Source organism: Nomascus leucogenys, chromosome 21 (genome assembly GCF_006542625.1).
Source record: "Nomascus leucogenys isolate Asia chromosome 21, Asia_NLE_v1, whole genome shotgun sequence".
In the NCBI taxonomy this organism is placed as follows: Eukaryota; Metazoa; Chordata; class Mammalia; order Primates; family Hylobatidae; genus Nomascus; species Nomascus leucogenys.
The window spans coordinates 48,258,217-48,279,823 of NC_044401.1; the positions used below are offsets into that span (position 1 = coordinate 48,258,217).

At 39.6% G+C, this 21,607-nt stretch overlaps 1 protein-coding gene across 3 annotated transcripts in view; it reads left to right on the forward strand.

Annotated features, from left to right (window-relative positions):
* Positions 1-21,607, forward strand: part of KBTBD12 (kelch repeat and BTB domain containing 12) — an 81,310-nt gene that overhangs the window by 38,051 nt on the left and 21,652 nt on the right. For all 3 annotated transcript variants that reach the window (XM_030802165.1, XM_003279887.3, XM_030802166.1), the window contains one exon: positions 9,894-10,091. In XM_030802165.1, the coding sequence (XP_030658025.1) occupies positions 9,894-10,091 (198 nt within the window). The remainder of the gene's footprint in view (positions 1-9,893; positions 10,092-21,607) is intronic.

The following is a 21,607-nucleotide window of genomic DNA, read 5'->3' on the forward strand; positions in this document are numbered from 1 at the left end:
ATGCGTTGGGAGTCAAAGGACTGAGTCTTTCTACTTTCTTCATTTCCTCCTATTGTAAATAAGCGCTAATGACATACTTACTGCACATTCACACAGCCTGCTTTTCTATATGGAGCCAGGTACACATTTTCATGTAAGGAACTCTTTGAAAATATTGTCTGGAATGTATTCTTTTAATAGGAATTAAAGATGAAAACATTGTACTACCGGACATTGTGGTAGCACTGACCCTGGAGGTTTGCTTTGAGTTGTAAAGATTTTAGAATATGGGCTTCAGTTAAAACCTATGCTGAATTTTTCTTGTGTAAATGTTTGTCTTTAAAAAGTGTGTTGTCACAGATACCATGAATAATTTGAATTTAGATGAAAACAGCTTCTGGAATTATGGCAAACTAGCCAAGGGGCATATTAGTCATATACTGGACAGTTTTTCCTGGAAATCTATAAATTGCCTTCTTAACATAAAAATAAAGGAATAGATATGGCCAGATTGCTCAAGTGACTCCATTGCTCATGTGGTTACATGTGCATTTTGTCAGCTTTGCCACACTGTAATTGGCTCTTCTGTTGGATAACTTCCTAGAAAGCCTAAAATAATTTAGTCTATATAAGTCTTATGAGTCATTGATACCCTAAGTGGAAACACAGGTATTTAAAACCAGCCAGCTTTCCTTTTGACTTTTTTTTCCTGACGCCCTTCTCAGGAATGTAACTATTTTTGTTAGGAAGTGCAGAAAGGAGTGGTCTGTTGTTTAATGACAGAACCACTGACATGCAGGAGGAGACCAAAGGGAAGATGTCTTAGTTCTAAGGAAAAATCTTTTGTCATTTGTACAGTGAAAGCTCATTATAAGAGCTCGTTAAGCTTCTTTAATCCAAAATACATCCTAATTGCCTAAAAAGGTAGTCCAGAAATGTTAGGTTAATATATCTTATTGCTGTAGAAAATATTAATGCCTTGTTTTCAAGGTTTTAAATCCATTTTATGAATAATAAAGTAGAAAATTAATCAAATACAGACTCCTATCAGTAAAATTTGGGGGAAGGTAGAATATTCTGGGTTCAACCTCATTGAAATCTCATTATGAGTCCTTGGTGAATGCTTCTGTTATAAAATACTGATTTAAATATGGTACCAGGGGCTTTCTCTTTGAAAAGAAGTTTGCATGTAAGATAAACTGGCAAGCATTTTAGATCTCATACTATTAGTTATGCTCTTGAATAAATTATGCTTCCTTCTGAAATGAAAATGTATATTCATGAATATGCTTTGGATTTCCATCAAGTGTTCTTAAAATGTCAAATTGCATTCAAAAGTTGCTTTAGCTTGATGGGTCAGGCAAAACCAAATATAGAAAGTGAGGCCAGAATCTATTTATAGAGGCAGTAGACCTTTCACACATGGCCCCAGCCTACCCCTGCAGCCTCAGCTCCTTCTGCCACTCCTCCACCCCACAAAGCCTAGCGCCAGCCACAGGGACTGGGGGTCACTTCCTGAACATGCTTTCCTCCTGTGCCTTTGTTTACCCTGTTCCCTTTGCATGTAGGGCCTAACTCAACATCCTCAAATTCTGGCAAAAATCCCATCTCCTTGTAGTGGTTTATGTAATCCTTTGGTCAGAACGAACAGCATGATGTTTTGCCAGTCGCTGCCTTTGTCACACTATACTCAGACTGTCTAAGCGACAAGACGTTGTTTTACTCATCTCTGTGTCTCCTCTGAAAGCCAGCCCAGGGCCTGGCTTTACGTTATAGATGCTCAGTTAAGTATTTTTTTACTGAATTGCATTTTCACATCTCTGTAACCTGTCCTATTCTTCTATCATGTAAAATGCCACAGAAATTATCAGAGTTTTACAGGTCTTATGGAGAATGTTTTGAAATAGGGACTTTTCATTTCCCTGTCTAGGGAGACAGCTAATGTTGAGTTTTCCCACATAGCTAATGTCCCAAACTATCAATGTTTTCTCCAGGAAACCATTTTGTGCCTCATTGGTTTACTGAAAACATAACAGCACTGTCCAAGTCTGACTCTCAGCTTGAATGCCATTAAAGAGTAATGAAGGGAAAAGTTACATAAAAGGTTCAAATTATTACAGTAAATGCATTTCAAAGATAATTTTAATGGTGAATTAGTTTGTGAAATGAGAGGGCCAAGCTTCATTGTGGTAAGATTTTACCCTTTTCTTTTGATAAAATTCTAAGCAATTTTTAAAAAGTATAAGTCTCAAATTATCTAGGTTGCCTACTAAAATGGCAGATTCCTGGCCCTCACTATTGGCAGATTCAGAGTCGGTAAGTCTAAAATGAAACCTAGGAATCTGAATTGTAGGAAATATAGAGGCAATTCTGGTGTGAAAAAAAATCACAAGATTGCACTTTGAAAAACACAGATGTTCTGAGGAAAGTGGAAAGGTAATATCATATTAATGGACATATTATATGCTCAAAATATTTGCTAAGCATGTGTTACATAAGCCAGGCCCTGGGCTGGCTTTTAGAAGAGATACAGATGAATAAGGCAATATCTCTTCCTCTAGACAGCATCATTGTGTACTTGAATATTCTAGGAAGTTGGATAAAGTTACTTGGTCAAAGTGTCCTGGCACTGATAAGCCAGAATAGGCTGTCAGTTATGTTCTGCTCTAATTGCAAGAGTGTTCTGGGCTTAGATATACATTTCATACATTCATGATGAACAAAGAAAGAAATGCTTTACCATGGCCAAAGAAGTCAGACAGGATATTCCTCATGCCTCCTTGTTCTGAAAAAAGACTTGGATTTAGAGATTCAGTAGCTCTGAGCTAGAGTGAATGGCTCATTATGTTTTTGCTATAAGTATCTATAAAATATATTTCCAGTTAAGCATATGAGGGATTTTAAACCTTTATTATCTGGTACCCTCAATGAGTAACTCGGAAATAAGTATTCTAAAAGACCAAAGTTTACCTGTGGCTCCCAAATTGCAACTTAGCTATAGTACTTTTTATCATTGATATCCCACAAGTTCACAGAGAGTTAGCATTCTATATATTATTGTGACAGTGAGTTAGAAATTACACTTTATCCCATCAGTGTGTAATTATAATCCTGTATTATATATGTTTTCATATTTGTCCTTTATTTCCCAGCAGACTCTGAGTGTCTTATGGACAAAAAAATCCTCAAACTTGTTATTCTATGACACCCAGTACAAACATGAGTGGGTATCCAAAACATACTTTTAGATTGCTTAAATTAACTACAAGTTTAAAATGTGTTTGATTCTGAAATTAGAATGTTCAGAAGCTTCTACAGTGTGAAAGCCCCACAGGACAGTACTCATGTTACTGCGGGTGGATGAGAAATAGCCTCGGAGAATGCTGTCTCAGGCTCCGATCGACTAGTGTGTGTCTGCAGGAAAGCTGAGTGTTGCAGAGGCAAAGAGTTGTACGACTATACAATCTGTGCTTTGCTTTTATGAAAAAGAGGTAAATTGTTAAAGAAAAAAACATGCCAATAACAAGGATTTGTTTAAGAAAGCAAATCTTAGGCATGTCTTTGTGCAGCTTAATGTGTAGAACCATCTATATCCATGGCATATTATAAACAGCAGATCATTTTGTTACTCCTGAATCCTTAAGAAAATGTTCCACTATATTTGGTATCTGCAGTTCACTAAGGCAGAGAAGAACGTAATACATATTTTAAAACAGTATAAAGAGTTGAAATGGAAAATTTTTGTGCTTTAAAGAGGAAAATATCAATTACCAAAAAACTGTCATTTGGAGTAAAATGTACTATCTTTCTTCCTTCATCCTAACTCATACATGTGATCAATATTTTTATCACTCCCTTCCTCTGCCATTTCTTGGGTAAATATGGAAATGAGCAAAAACTATCATTTTCTGTAAATCATTTCACTTAGACACAAGATAAATATGCCGAAGACTTATTATAATATTTTTTCTTTAATATTTATTTCACAAATACTGTCAAGCATCCTTTAGAAGATATTGTGCTTGGCACCTCAGGGAAGATAAAGATGTAGACCTTGCCTTCAAGGACTTATAAAATTTTGTGTCTCTTTCACTTGTAAGCTGTGGAATAGGTTTGACTAATAGCTCTTTGCAGGACCACTTCATAGAAGTACTAGTATTAGGCAGGCAAATCTGGGGGAAAAGATGAGCCCAATAACAGACAGCAGTCATTTTTCTCAGGATCTGAGATTAGATTCCTATATTCTTAAGAAGATGACTTTTATAATCAGCCAACTTTTAGCTCTTTGGATTTAGGACTTACCATGTTCTGAAAAGCCAGTTATCACTTTCTGTTTTGACCACTCCCCCCACCCCCACCAAAAAAAAAAAAAAAAAGTATCAGAAAAAAAGATACATAGGACATGAGTAAGGAGCTGACCCACCCATGCATTCCGTTCAGTGTTTGTGTCTTCACTGTCCGTACCCAGTGTAGAAAGTGTTGGGGATACAGATGTGATTAGACATCTGCCCTCAAGGGACTTATAGTCTCATCTAACAAGGAGGCATATAGGGAGATAAATTAGAGCAATGTATTTTCATAAGAACCTTGATTTCTGTTCAGGACAGCGGAAGCCAAAAAAGAGGGAATGGCCAATTCTGTGTAGAGACATGAAAGGTTTTGTGAGAGGTTGAAGGTGGAGCTGAGCCTTGAAAGAGGAGTAGGGGTTTGCCAAGTTGAGGAGGAGAAGAGGCCATTCTAGGCAGAGAGATCAGCCCAAGCCTAGGCCTAGAGACAAACAGCCTCTCTTATTTGGGGAATGGTTGAGTGTTCTGGAGCCTCAGGTGCAGGGGCGGTGCAGGAGGGAAAAGGGCAGACCAGGCATGTGAGGAGTTAGGAGCAGCTGGGTCACCATCAAGACTTGGTGTCTGTAGGGGAGGGGATGAGTATGGGAGGCACTGAGGAGGTACAGTCAGCAGAGTCGGTGACTGCTGAGAGGAGGGCTGTGGTGACATTCATCTGCAGCTGGCACCTCTAGCCTGCTGTGGCATCTATGGGCCATCCCCTAAGCTCACTCCCACCCACCACGTCCAGGCTCTCCCCTCTGTGCTCTCCCCTTACGGGCCCAGGCTTTAGACCTGCTGGGACCCCTGCAGGACAAACTGGTGGTGGGATGGAGAAGAGACAAGGAAAAGATGGGCCCAGGGTTTGAAAGGCCCAGACTCGACTGAAAATCCACTAAGACCCAGTGCTGGGTTGACACAAAAGCCCAGGGATCACTCAGGATCAGATGGGACAGCATTGTGTAATTGCAGCTTATTTGGCACTCAGGGCCCAGCTCCAGAACGTTCTATTAAACCATCTACATGTCCACTCGGAAGTTATCAGATAATTCCAACACTTGATTTTCCCCTCCAAAATGAAGCAAAATCAAGCTGTAACAAATGGAACTTGGTCTTCCCCTTGAAGCTCTTTTATTTTATTTTCATAGTCATCTGTGTGGGGTAGCAAACAAAAAGCAGACAGATGATTGTGTTTTCCTGGCCTGGCAAGAAAAAGCTGGTCAAGGGCCAGGAAGGCCAGCAGATAGAGAGAATGGAGAATGGCCACAGTACATGGGGGCCCAGCAGCCCTGTTCTGTGAGCCCAGGCACCCTGTTGATGAGCACTGCACAGTATCAACCAGAATCCAGTAGAAGGCAGGTAAGCAGCTGTCAGCCTTGTACTGAAGGGCTTCATTCTGAAAATACCCAAGAGCCTCCTGTGTTAGACTTGAGAAAATGGCAAGAAGCTAGGTTCATGTTTTCTAGGGTTTTAGGCACCAAAGCTAGAATTCTGATACGAGGTTGGAAAAAAATCAGAAAGCAGACAACTTGTGTGAGAATGAAACAAATCATCACAAGCATTATATTGGCAGTGAATAGATCATGTTTGACATGTGAGTCAGAAAGTAGCCCATCCACTCAGATATATGGGCCAGTTTAACTCCTAGAAGCCTATGGATTGCAAAATCCTTTTCTATTGTTATGTCCACCGACAGCTCCTACCTCTCTCAAACGTTTATGACCAAATGAGTTACTCTAAGTCATGTCAGGGAGCTTTTCCCTCCACCTGAAACCTGAGAGGAAGGCTCTGCCCATTCCTCAGCCCTTTGGCCTTCTGAATCTCTCTATCCAACCCCAAAAGAAACTATTAAGGACAATTTGACCATATAGTTAGTAAACTATCAATTATAGACGTAGCAAATAATTAAATTGAGAGTAATCAAAGGCAGGATTTCAGCAACTTTAATAAACACCGGTTACTCATGCAACATCCTAGAACATGAAAGAGAATGAGAGTTAACATTTGGGTGCCTCCTGCATGCTAGCCATTTTGTTTACACACCATGCGTGAGAATAGGTATTAAAGGAAAATTCCCGTGACAATACATGTGAATAGGTATACAACAAATAGGAGTTCCTCCTTACCCTTCTCCACCTTTACATGGTTGCCTAATAAGTTAATCTTTGCAACAAGTTATGGAATTGCTGTCATTTTCCTTAATTTACTGATGAGAAAAGGCTGAGATAAATTAAATTGACCAACTTTGTCTAGCTAGCAAATGGTGACACAGGGTAGAGACCAGGGTCTGTGTGTTTCCAAGGTCCACATGCTTTTTCCGGGGCACATGGGTGCTGACAATAGTAAATATAAATATATGTATATTTTTCCCCTAAGACTGGTTTAGCACGACAGGCAACTTTGGGAGCTTATCCAAAGGATTGCAAACCTCCCCCTCCTGTTCTGGATCAAACCCAGGGGAAAATAGAATAAGTCTGCCACCTTGAGGTGACCCTGCAGGCAGAGGGCATTGGGAGCAAGCACTGCTGCATTCAAGGGCATCTTGGGCAGCGAGTACCACTCCCCTCTGCCTCAGCCAGCTCCCTGCCAGGCTTTGTGTGGGAGGAGAGGTTCACTCCTGCCCCCCGAGAAGGGAAAGAATCTAAAATAGCCATGCACACAAGAAGGAGGGAGTCTTTATAGAAATGATAAAGAAGAGAGGGAGGCATCGTCCTCTTCTATAATTTCCCCCTTTCCACTACGCACACACCAAAAAATATAAATAAATAAAAACCAGGGTATATATTTTGCATTTGAGGTCCATTTGGATATGACTTGCAAATATAATTTCTATTCATTTGTCTGTTTTTGAATAGAGAAAAGTCATGCTCAGAGGTTCGTATAAATTAAAGATATGGAGGTATCTCATTGAAATTCTACAGATGTGCTGATGCTACCCCAGGACACCTCTCATCAAAAGATTTCTCTTGTAGTGCTGGTGCTGACTTATTAATAAAGATCATGCTTTCATTTGATTATTTACCTAATCAGGATTCACCTTCAGTTTAAGCTCATTAAGTCTGCTGCTAATAGAGTGTGCTTGATGGTGGAATTACATCCAAGTGAGACAGAGAATGTGTTCAGGCATTAACGGTCGGAAACAAAGACAGAGCACCCTGTAAGCTCATGTCACCCCTTGAGTGGAGCGTGTGAACTGCCTGCCAACCAAATAGAAAGGGCTAGTTTTGTAGAGTAAGGGCTGAACATTATAATTAAATACACTTGGTAACAGAGCAACAAAAGTGACAACACACTAATTATTGCAAAAATCAAGAGAATAATACCCATTCTGTATATGCATCATGTTGGGGAAGTCTTCTAATGGGCTTTTATGTGAAACTTGTGAGCTAGATTCAGGATGCTGGTTGCTCCGTGTGCCCTAATCCAACTCTAGTGACTCACATTTGACCTCTTTGCTTCCACTTGCTGGTCTTCTGGAGGAGTTGTAATACAAACCAGCCTAGTAACATTTCTCCTGGGTCTCACAAAAACAGACAACTAGATCATCTTACTCTTACTTTATGGGTGGTTGCTCGTTTCAACTCCTATGGATAAATCCTCTTCTTTAAGTCCTTCTTGCCCTACAAATAGGAAACTCCACTTTTTGTTAGGCTGAGAAAGCTCTCGCTACCACAGTGCCACATTGAAAGAGGGCCCAGGAACAGCAGAGCTGTGCTGTTAACCGAGGCCAGTGTGTCCCCTCCTTGGAAACGCTGCAGCTCAGACTTGGCACTGTAATAGGCTAAATTATTTATCAAGTCGGATAAGAGAGAAGGCAGCTAAGAGCCTCCTGAGTTAGTTTATAGCCTCAGTCTCTGGATTCAAACTGAGACAGGAAACATGCCAGTTTACATCAGCAAAGAGAAAAAAAGACTTTCCCTTCAAAGTGCTCTTCCATCAGCTTTTATGCCTGGCATAAGCCCCAACCATGGTGAAAATAAGCTGTTCCCATTAATCTTCTTGGATTCATTCAGTACTGTGTGGCAGGCCCTGTGATATGAAAGATGCAGAATAGTGGCCTTTGCCCCCAGTAGCACACTCACTTGGACAGGCAGGGAAAACACATGCAAAATTAAACTTCTTATTCTTCATTCCATGCACACAACGTGTCAGGCACTGGGCTAGGTACTGGGGATGCAATATGGAAAACGACAGTCCAGTGAGAAAGATAGGAAAGCACGTGATGGTGAAAATACCACCTGACTGATGCAGTGATGGGCAAAGGGTATAAAATGACACTGAGAGAAGACAGGCCAGGAGACACATGAGATTAATTTCTCAGTACGTGATACATATAGTAAAAGCCATGAGATCAAAGCAGAGTTCTTAATTTTGGTTTTGAGATCGCTGTCAACAACATACTCCAGTATCAGTCACCACCCAACATATGCAGTTTATGCAGTGACTCTTCCAGGACCCTCTCTGTGTGAAGGAGAGCTGGTTTACCTGAGGCCAGTGCTTTACAGGCTTTTTGATTAGTCACACAGACCAGGCTGTGAGTCTGGATAGAATGAGGTCATCGATGAGAGGCGTGTCTGCAAATACAGGCGTGTCCCTCCTTCCGGGGGGTTTACCTCAGTCTCAGGAGCCATCCTTCAGATCAGGAAATATGGCCCTGACCTTGATGACCTTCCAGTGTGGACTTGGGAGGGGAAAACAAAAGCAGTGCATAGAAATGTGTTTCTTGTAACAGTGGATAGGAAATTTGTATACAATTATTTTTCCAATGGAGAGTTGTACTTAAAGTCGTGATTCTCTAAGTGTTATTTATATTCCTTGTTACAGTCCCTGGATTTCTAAATCTCATTTTTATCTCTTTAAGACACCTGTCTTGATGTCCTCTACTTTATTTATTTGCAAACATGGCCCTTTCCATCCCATTAATTTCTTAAGAGCAGGAAACATGCTTTATGCATCTTTCAGAACTCCTTATTATAACTTAGCACATTGCCTTACATATAATAGGCACTTAATAATTATCTGATGAATGAACTATATCATCCAAAACTGGAAGATGCACTGGGCATTTGGGTTTAGGGCCTTTCCTGAAATTTACCAAAGAATAGTCCTTCCCTAGTTGGGAAAGATCATGCAACTTAGGAAGAGAGGGAGAAACCAGCTTGCAATGATAAGGGATGGGAAGAATACGTTCCTAGCTAGCCACATCAGCAAAAGCATTGCTAACCATCAACAGCAAGGCAGATGTCAAAGTCGGGTTACCTTTACAGTCAACCCTGAAATTCTTATTATAAAGGGGATGCTCATGATGTGAACCAGCATTGGATATTATAGAATATAAGCCAGTGGTGGACTCAGTCTCATGCATGATCACAAACAAGGGGAACACTATGAATAAAAATGACATTGAATGTGGCTATGGAGTACACAGTAGACATCACTATTGCTTAGAAGTTGTCTTCAAGGTAGCACCTGGCAAGAAAGAGAAAAGTTACAGTCCCATAAACCTTTGATACAAACCATGCAGGGGGCGGTGCTGTCCACAATTGAGTTTCAGTTCCTGATCCTCTCATTTCTCCACATCATTCTCTGCAGGTGGCATTGGCTGTGTAGGTCGAGACAAGGGCCAGGTTCGAAAATGCCTTGACGTGGTGGAGATCTACAACCCAGATGGGGACTTTTGGCGAGAGGGCCCTCCCATGCCAAGTCCCCTCCTCTCACTCCGCACCAATTCCACCAATGCAGGGGCAGTGGATGGGAAACTCTATGTCTGCGGGGGATTCCATGGAGCAGGTATGGGTCCAGTTTTAAACATTTAGTTACCTCCTTTGGTGTTGATTTGACCTTCTTTAACTGATCCAATCACCACTAATATTCCTGAGAGCAATGTGAGCACTGCAAAAGCATGGCTTTTAGAGTCAGGGACCCTGTGCAAAACCTCTGGGCCTGGGTTTCACATGGACAAAGTGAAGCTGGCACATCCGTAGGCTGTCGTAAGAATTAAATGGAATCTAGTTTACAGCCATACCACCCTGAACACACCCAGTCTCACCTGATCTTGGAAACTAAGCAGGGTCGGGCCTGGTTAGTACTTGGGTGGGAGAATTAAAAGGGAATCTAGTTTGTACAGCATCTAGCACATAGCAGACACTCACTAAATAGTGGTTGAATATGAAGAGAAGAGAAATGGGAGAGGTAGCCTAATGACTATGGTGAGACTAAAGGAGAGATTTTAAAATGGGAAGAGTAGATGAAAGTGGAGTACTGATCAGAAGTGTTGGGTTTTATCTGATTGAGACTCAGAAAACTCTCTTATTCCTACCCCATGACTACCACTTGAAATAAATGGCTTGAAAGCATTTCTAAAATAATACCTAATGCATGTATTTATTACTAAACTTGTTTTCCATATATCTAATTGTACCATCTCTGCATTCTGCAGTATGGATTTATAAGTTTTTAATGTAACAATGAGATTCTAAACTATGCATAAATCTAGTAGGCACATGCCTCCAAAGTTTGATTAGTGGCATAAATAAATAAGGCAGAATGCAGTTATATTAAAAATGACTAACTGTTGAATTATGTTCTCACTAACAAGCACAAGGCCGTACATACCCATGAAACATGTGCCTCAAGAGCACTTAGAATTTTGGAAGAATGCCAGGTTAAAGTAAAGCTGATACTGCAGCAAAGCAGAGCCTTTTGCAAGCCTGCCTTCACTCTTTAAGCACATGATATGTTAAAGAATAAGATGGTGGCTGGACGCAGTGGCTCACACCTGTAATCCCAGCACTTTGGGAGGCCGAGGCAGGCAGATCACAAGGTCAGGAGATTGAGACCATCCTGGCCAACATGGTGAAACTCAGACTCTACTTAAAAAAAAAAAAAAATTAGCTAGGTGTGGTGGTGCATGCCTGTAATCCCAGCTACTCGGGAGGCTGAGGCAGGAGAATTGCTTGAACCAGGGAGTCGGAGGTTGCAGTGAGCCAAGATCATGCCACTACACTCCAGCCTGGCAAAACAGCGAGACTCCATCTCAAAAAAAAAAAAAAAAAAAAAGAAAGAAAAAGAATTTGTGGATGAAAATGATATACTGTCTGAAATTTGTTTTAATCTATTCTAGCAAATATTGTTTTTAATGGCAAGAGGTGGCAAGAATACATTGAAAATTGCCATAATAAAAACTTTACTTTTTCTTTCTCTATTTGCTCTTCAAAACATTTTTCAAAGAGGTTTTTAAAAAATTGTTTTAATCTCTTTTACATTAAACATTACATGCTATGCTTGGGTAAAGATTGTAATCTATCATAGTAGTAAGAACCCTGGTCCAGCAAGGAATCCTAATAGGGGCCCCTTGCTCAAGCCCTGTGTGTAAGAAGGGAGCTGAGGCGCCAGGAGGGAGAGCCCTGGTGCTGTGCCCACTCATGTGGCAGGGCTGTCCTCCAGCTTGCTTACATGAGCACCTCCCATATTCTGGCCTTTGGCTTTCTCTTGACCAGAAAAGGAGAGAGAATCCGAGGGTTAGCTTCCAGAGTGTTGGGTGGTTATTTGCGTCTAAGGATCTAGAAGACATTCTGTTTTGCCTTGCTTCTTTATCTTTCTTTATATAATATTGAATTAGAGAATTGGTATCCTCCAGTTTTTCAAACATGTCAAATAAACTCATACTATGGGCTAACCTCTCTTCTTGGTACTATTAATATAATGGACTGGTAATGCTTTCAGCCAAAGGGACTTACTATATGAGCTCTCAAAGTCCATTTTAATTATTTGTTTCTAAGATGGTAGATTGTTTGGGATTCGCTGAATGAATTATCACTGGGATTTTATACAAAATAGAACAATTGTATAATAACATGCCTATTATGGTCTGGAGATCTCATCAGACCTAAAACAGACACTAAATGTTTTCTCCCTGTGTGACACAGACCTACTTGTCTCATTTATTTTTTCAGAAAACCACAGTTGAGAAAATAATCTCTTTTAATATACTTAACTCAACAAAAATATATTGAAATATATTGTGAACAGGTATTTGGGATACAATCGAGATTTTCAACATTTGGTGGGAAAGACAGATGGATAAACATGTAATAAACATAGTAATTTGTTTCTGGTTAAAATAGTAGATTGAACACCTCTATTTTATCTTTAAGCCCCACTAAAATGACAGTAAGTGGAATAAACACAGACAAAGAGAAGAGAGAGGAAAATAGCAACAACAATTTGGAAGCTAAAAAGCAGATGTATGAGAAAGTGTAATCCTAACCGGCAACAGAAAAAAACAAAAAACAAACAAAACCCCTGATTTGTAACCTGGAACCCCAGATAATCTCAGGAGTTGGCAACAAAAGGTAACTCTGGACATTGAAATGAAAATGATACTGAAAACATGAAGATTAGCTGAAAGACAGGAAGACCTCTAATTTCCTGCCCTACTCTTGATAGTGAGACAAAGACCTTTCACCCTGACAAAGGCTGAGGTTAAGGACAGGAGTTAAGGTCAGGCATCCAGTAATTTAAAAAGAGACTGAGTGGAAGGTTGCATATTGAATATTGAGATCCTCAGCCTCCTTCCCTCCCTGACTCCCAGAATATGCACAGCCATACCCTCTCGGCAAGAGATTGGGAGGTTCTTCTCTGGGGGTCTGACCAGCCCCCAACTAAGGCAAAGCCAGATTACCCTGTAGAGAATCTCACAGAAAAAGTATTTTATGGCATCCTACTCTTAAAGATGAACAAACAACTAAGGATCACCGAACATCTGAGGAAGTGCATAGATTAAAGATAGAAAGCAAACTGCAGGAAACAGAGAATATGCCAGGAGAGGTGTCCTTAGAGAGATGAGAGAAAATATTGCACCAATAGAACAGGAAAAGGATATTTAAAACTTTTCTTGGAAATTAAAAAATATAGCAGAAATTAAATTTACAATGGAAAATTTGGAAAGTGTAGTAGAGGAAACTTCTCACAAAGCAGAACAAAAAGCAATTATATGGAAAATTAGAGAAAGAGAAATTGAGGCCAAGAGGTCCAACATTTGAATAATAGGAGTTGGTCAATGGCTAAACAGAGAAAACAGAGGGAAATAAATTATCCATAAAGTAAATTAAAAATTTTTCCCCAAACTGAAGTCATCAGATTGAAAGGATATACAAATGCCAAGGACAAAGGATGAAAAGGGACCCAAACTAAGGCACATCATTGTGACGTTACAGAACATTGGGGAAAAAATAAAAGGCCGTAAAAGTTCCTAAAGAGAAAAAACAATAGTTTTACACAAAGTGCCAAGAATCAGACTTCTGAATGATGTCATTGGGAGCTAGAAGAAAATGAAGCAAATGCTATCTAAATTTCTATGGGAAAATTACTTTCCACCTACGATTCTATGCCTGCTGAACTATTAAATGTGAGGGCACATTTTCAGATATACAGTGCCTCCAAAATTTTGTATCCTGTGTGCCCTTTTATCAGGACATGTTTCACCAAAAATGAACATATAAACCAAAAAAGATAGATGTGGGACCCAAGAACAGAATTAAACATAATAGAGAGAAAAGGAAATCAGTGGATGATATTGAGGGGAGATTCAAGAAGCTGCACAGCAGGCCGTAAGAGTGGCCAGAATAGAATGGAGCCGGTCAAAGGGCTCTGTGAGAGATGCCTTCAAGATTCCAACATTTGGAGAAGAGCAATGAAAACTAGCAAAAATAAAATGAGAGAAAACAGTACGTCGTGCAGAAAAGGAAAAGTATGCCACACAGTCCATCTGTGAATAGCATTTATAACAATATCATAATAAACATACTTGATACTGAGCTGACCAAAATCATGCCTTAACTGTACCGGAAAATGTGGAAACAGACCATAGGTAGATAGGGTAGGAATGTGAGAGAAAGCCAAGTCCACATTCTTCACAGTGGAAGTCAAGAGTTAATGCCTTCATCTGACAAAGCAAGAGGCAGAAGTAATATAAAAAGTGTTATTTATAGAGACCATGGTCAGTGCCAGCAGAATCAGCCGGAGAGAGAAGCAGTGAATGGGGAGCAGGTCAGGGAACAACTGTTTTTAAGGAATAAGATTTGTAAAGCAGCTCTTTAAATCATGCAAATGTGTAACTAATAAAACAAAACCTAAATTTAAAATATGTAAATATAGTGCATATAGTAGAAGAATAACAAGAGAGTATTAAGAAAAATATGAACAAGTGAGTCTTTTGGGAGATAATTTTCCGTGGGTCTCAAGTGTTTCTGCATGTCTTATGAGCAGAAGTACTGACTGCTTTTGTTCTGGACTATTTCTTCAAGCATCTTTGATAGCACACAGCCTTAGAAGATATAGTAAGTATCTCCATAGCAAAGAGCAGGCATGCTCACTGGTCATTATGAAAAATTCAGGTTCCCTAAGCTCAGCATTTCTCTCCAGTAATGCAACCCATTGATTGTACAGGTGTCAGCTGGCACTCTTCATATTGCCCTGTGAGAATAGGTCAAAAAACTGGCATAATAATTGGCATAAAAATGCTGATATACTAGTTGCTACTATTGCTATAACACTGTCTTTCATCTCTGACCTAGAAGTCTTATGTCTTCTATTAGCATCCATGAAACTGTAGCAAGCTTACTCATAAAATCCCAGACTCTTTGCAGTTCTTGACAGAGTCCTGGAACTCACCAGGAGGCTTTGTTCTCCACCTCCAACACAGAATGAGGGAGCCAGTATTGTGTTTCAAAAAGGTCAGAGCTCATAACACCAATCCTTCACAAACTCTTACAAAATATACAAGAGGGAAGAATTCCAAACTCATTATTTGAGGCCAGTGTTACTCTGATATCAAAACTAGGCAAAGACATTGCAAGAAAACTATAGGTTAGTAGCCTTTATGAATATAGATGCAAAAATCTACAAAAGAATACTAGCAAACTGAATCCAGCAACATGCAAAAAGAATTATACACCATGTTCGAGAAGGATTTATCCCAGAAATGAAAAGTTGGCTTACCATTTGAAAATGAATCAATGTGTGGGAGGAGGGAGAGCATCAGGAAGAATAGCTAATGGATGCTGTGCTTAATACCTAGGTGATGGGTTGATCTGTGCAGCACACCACCATGGCACACATTTACCTATGTAATAAACTTGCACATCCTGCATATATACCTCGGAACTTAAAATAAAAGTTGAAGGAAAAAAAAAGGAAACGAATCAATGTAATACGCCATATTAGTAGAATAAAGGGAAAAAACAGGATTATTATCTCAATAGATGCAAAGAAAAAAAATAGATGCACCCTTTCATGATATAGATACTTAACAAACTGGAAATAGAAAGTAACTTCCTCAGCCTGATAAAGGGTATTTATGAAAAATCTACAGCTAACATCATACTTAATGGTAAAAGACTGAAAGTGTCCCCCCTAAAATCAGGAACAAGACATGAATGCCTACTCTTGCCACTTCTATTCAGCATTATACTGGAGGTTCTAATCAGTAAAATTACGAAAGAAAAAGAAATACAAAGCACCCATATTGGAAAGTAATAACTAATTGCATACGACATAATCTTTTTTTTAGAAAATCTTAAGGAATTATTTTAAAAAGCTACTAAAGCTAATAGACAGGTTCAACAAGGGTGCAGGACATAAGACCATATGCCAAAAAATTGTATTTCTATACACTTACAATGAACAATTAAAAAATGAAATTAAGAAAACAATTCTACTTACAATATCATCAAAAAGAATAAAATACTTAGGAGTAAATTTAACAAAAAAGTACAGGATTTGTACACTGAAAACTGCAAGACATCATTAAAAGGAATTAAAATTCTATATAAATGGTAAGATATTACATACAAAAATTGATAGGATGATCCTAAAATCTATATGGAAATGTAAGAGACCCAGAAAAGCCAAAATGATCTTGTAAAAGAACAAAGATGAAAGACCCACACTTCCTAATTCGGAAGCTTTACTTCAAAGCTATAGCAGTCAAGACCATGTGGTACCGGCATAATGATAGACAAAACATATTGATCAGTAGAATAGACTTGAGAGTTCAGAAATAATCCCTCCATTTCAGTCAACTGATTTTCAACAAGGCTGCCAAGACAAGTAAGTGAGGAAAGGATCCTTTTTTCAACAAACGGTGCAGGAATAACTGGATATCCACATGCAAAATAATGAAGTTGGAATCCTGCCTCACACCATGCACAAAAAGGAACCCAAAGTAGATTAAAAACCTAAACATACAACCTAAAACTGTAAAATTCTTAGAAGAAAATGTAGGCATAAATCTTGAATTAGGTGATGGTTTCTTAGAAATACCAAAAGCACACATAACCAAAAAAAAAAAAAAAAAAAAGATAAATTGTACATCAAAAATCAAAACGTTTGTGCTTCAAAGAGCAACAACAAGAACATGAAAAGACAACCCACAGGATGAGAGAAAATAATTGCAAATCGTATCTGGTAAGAGACTTGCATCTAAAATATGTAAAGAAATCTTATAACTCAATAATAAAAAGATAACATATTTTTAATGGACAAAGGAACAGAATAGACATTTGTCCAGAGAATATAAACAGATGATCTAGTGCTCAACATCATTAGCCATTAAGGAAATGCAAATTTAAACCATGATGAGATACACTTCATACCGACAAGGATGACTACAATGAAAAAAAGATAGACAATAACAAGTGTTGACAAGGTTTGGAGAAATCAAAACCACCATACTGGTTGCTGGTGATAATATAAAATAATGCAGCTGCTCTGGAAAAGTCTGGCAGTTCCTCAAGAGGTTAACACAGAGTTGCCATATGATGCAGCAATCCCACTCCTAGGTATATATCCAAGAGAAATGAAAATATATGCCCACCCTTGTACATGAATGTTCACAGCAGCAGCATTCGTCTCAGCCAAAAAGTGGAAACAACCCAAGTGTCCATCCACAGATGGAGAGATAAGTAAAATACACAAATAAGTAAAATACCGTCTATTTAAACAGTGGAATATCATTTGGCAATAAAAAAGAATGAAATACTAACAGATGCTACAACATAGATGAACCTTGAAAGCATCATGCTAAGTGAAAGAAGGCAATCACAAAAGACCACGTATCACATGATTCCATTTATATGAAATGTCCAGAAAAGGCAGATGGATAGAGGCAGAAAGTAGATTTGTGATGGCCAGAAACTGGAGAAAGGGTGAATGGGTAGTGACTGCTAATGGGCAGAGGATTTATTTTGGGAGTGATGAAAATGTTCTGAAATTAGATAGTGGTGATGGTTGCACAACTCTGTGAATATACTAAAATACCATTTTATTATACATTTTCAAGGGGTGAATTTTATGACATATGAACTATACCTCAATAAAGCTGCTGTTAAGGTGAAAAAGTCAGAACTCTTTCTCTTATCTCCTCACAGTAATCAGTTTGGTGTTTGACACTAATGAGGAGAATTAAGCTGAACCACCCATGGTGAGGGTGCTTGGAGGCAGGTTCCTTGAGTGAAAGAGGCCAGAAATGGCCCATTCCAGAGACAGAATTAGGCTTCCTGAGACAGAAAAGACAGTGGTGGCAGATGACACCTAGTGGCAGGAAACTATTCCCTGCTATAAGAACATCCAACGGATGACAACACTGTGGCCTTAGGTACCTGCAAAAGATTCTTGTGTTTGGCATGCAGAAATCCTGCCTTTTAAGGGACCCTGTGGGCTTGGATAGAGGGCATCTTGGTGATAATCATAATGAACTGAATACCAAAGAGCCACTCTCATGTTTTCTAGCTCAAGTGTGCCCTCAGGATTCTTGTATATCTCACAAAGAGGAGTTGCTCCCAGAGGGCTCAGCCTTCTCCCTGCTGACAAAGCCCCCACTTTGGCTCTTGTTCCAGCTGTTGGCCCTTTGAGACTCAACTGCATATTCCTGCCAGGCTCTGGTTTCTGTCTGTTTCCCTGACTCTGGTGCAGGGTTCCCTCATTCCTTACTATGGCAGCCCATCAGTACACACTTGTTTGCCACCTGCGGCTGTCTTCCCTTCCTCCAGGATGGCAGGGATGCTGAGAGAGCAGGCTGAGGGAGCAGGGAGGCCTCCTGTTTCTCCACTTCAACTCTACACTGGCTGCCAGTGGGACCTGCTGTGGGCAGGGGGATTTCTTCCCAGAGTCCAGGCTAAGTCCCTTCTGCCTTCAACCCATCTGAGTCATTTTCTTCATCTTCTTTGGCTAACTTCTAGGGGACCCAAACAACATTTTCACCTTAGTACCAGCCACTCCAAATCTTCCTTCCTTCACCCAGGACTGGAAAGACTCTCTACCTCCTCTATCTGTCCAGCAAGAACTTCCCTCAAATCACTCCTCTGCCTCCTCTAGTTTAGCCTTGTGGCACAGTCTTAATGGTGAAAAGCCTATTGAGGACAAATCTGAATTATCAGAAAGAGAAAATGCACTGGGAAGTACTTCAAAAATGAATTCTTTTACTAACCAACGCAGATTAAAATTGACAGCTGACAGTTACCTGGTTACCCTGTGCTAGGGAAAATTCTAAGCACTTTGCATGTGTTAATTTATTTGATTCTCTTAACAGCCTGCAACTATTATTTCCCTTATTTTAAAGGTGCAGAAACTGAAGCCATCTAAAGAAGTCAAACAGAGGGTAAATGTTGAATTTGGGATTCAAAGTTAGATAGTCTGGCCCCAAAGTCTATATTTTTAGCAGTAGGCTAAACTGTCTCTCCATACCAGACAAATCAAATCAGAATATTTGGTTATGGGGCCTGGGCAACAATATTTTTTAAAAGTCTTCAGATTTTTCTAACATGCAGTCACGGTTAACAGCCACTGCACTGGCTGACGTCTGTTGGGTTTTCATTCAACAAACCTTTATTGAATGCCTTTCTAGGTAGTAAGCCCATGTTAAACCCCAAAATACACATACAAACATGTTTGGTTCCAGCCCTAACAGAGCTCACTGAGGGCAAAATAAGGAATTTGCTGTATTGTTGGATGATGGACTCAGCTAGCTGCTTAGAATGTAGTTGTGCTTCTTCAAGAAATAGCTGATTCTAGGTTTGGAGCACAGAAATTGCAAGGTAAGTTTCGGATATCCTGTTACACCAGAAAGCAGGTACATTGTCAAAGACTTAAGGGAGTCATGAGAAGACAGAGAAACCAGCCTAAAAGGGCAGTCACTGGCTAGATTTAAAATAATTCAAACATCGAAAATCATAATTGACTATAATTGACTGAAACACATTGAATCAAAAGCCAGGTAATAAATGTAGAAGTCATGATAGAAGGATAGCCAAGATTCTAATTTGTATAATAGTTGGTTCAGTCAGAAATCATCAATGGATGCTAAAAGCATCGGTTGAAAGGTTATAAAGAACAGGATAGTCACATGGCACTGAAGACCTATTACCTGATAAATCACAGACTAATTACAACATGAAAAAATATGTACTTTTACAATGGAGAAATTGGATGGCCACCGCTGTAACCAAATAATCATCATTAATAATGATATAATTTGATAGTATTTGCTTCCTATATCATTCAGTATAGAGTCTTCTCATGTCACCACCACCACCAAAATACTTGTGTCTAATCAAACCTCTACGTTTTACCTCCAGTTTATAGGAAATAGAGGAAGAACAAAGTAAACAACCCTATGAGGAGATAGGTGAATTCAGCGTGTGGGACATTCTATGAGAAAACTGACCCTGACTCAAAAAAATTAATGTCACGGGGGAAAAAACTCAAGATGGGGGCCTTCCTAAATGAAAGGAGACCAGAGAGACATAATAACAAAGTATAATGTGTGAAGGTCGGTTGGATGATGGTTTGAAAATAACAGCTATTTAGTTATTCTGGAGACAACTGGGGAAATTAGAATATGAACAGGATTTTATTCAATTTTATAGAATTAATGTTATTTTTTCTTAGGTATGATAATGGTTTGTGATTATGTAAAGGAATTTCCTCATCCTTAGAAGAAGTATGCTGAGTATTTAAGAGTGAAGTATTATGCCTGTAATTGATTTTTCAAGGTTTCAGAAAACAAAAAGTATGTGTGTGTATGGGGTGGGGACATAAAGCTAATAAGGCAAAATACTAACCATTATTGACTCTAGATGCAGAATACACTGGTATTCAGTGTACTATTCTTTCACCTTTTCTGTGTGTTTGAAATTTCTCAAAATAAAAAACCGATAAAAGAACAAAGCTTTGGTAGACACTAGCTATGGTGGCCACTATGCTACAAGTCTGTTTTATCCTAGCACTAATGACTACAGAGAAAAAGATGGTATGATGGAAGTGGTTTGTTTTACCTTTGGCATCCCCGTGCCCCCCAGCCCCACCCTGGAGAAATTGTACTGAACTTATGATATCCTGGAGGAGGGTTACTATTTTCATTTTCAACTTCATATCTGTCCTACAATATATACCATATACCCATACCTACATACACTGTGTATATCATATATATATAAAACATTTCTATTTCCACAAGGAATGGAGACATTTTACGGAACCGGCATAGACAGAATAAAACTAAAAACATGCTTAGCAGTAAGTGCAGAGAGCAATTATATCAACAAACCTAAGCTAAGAAACATTTCCAGAATTTGGCCCAGCTTCCTAGCCACCAAAGCAAAGAAAGAAAACTGATGGATTTTGAAGCCCTTGCGGGAAGCATCTGAATCTTTGCTTCTGCTGCTTTCTCCTCCTAAGTCTGCCTCATGCTTTCCTTTCTCTTCTGACTGTGTTCTTCCCAGGGGCCTCCACGATATGGAAACGGGGCTCCACAGCCATCAGTTTCATCCTGTACCATCACTCCAGCCTGACAGCATTGCTCTCCCTAGATGCCAGAGCAGCAGACTGTGAACAGGTTTCTGTATGGGCCATCAGGAAGGGAATGTCCTTCAACTGACAGGAACCTCCTGTCCCTTAAGAGTGAGAAGCTAAGATCCCATCCCCAAATCCTGGAGCCTCACCACATTCATTCACAACCTAATTGCTCAGGGACAAGTTCCCTGTTTCATACATCTGACCTGTTCTTTCCCCTCCAGACCACTTGGCTTTATTTTCCAATTAAGTTTCCAAGTATAAAAATAATCATCTGGCCAGGCACGGTGGCTCACACCTGTAATCCCAGAACTTTGGGAGGCCAAGGCTGGGGGAACACGAGGTCAGGAGATCGAGACCATCCTGGCTAACATGGTGAAACCCCATCTCTACTAAAAATACAAAAAAATTAGCCGGGCATGGTGGCGGGTGCCTGTAGTCTCAGCTACTCGGGA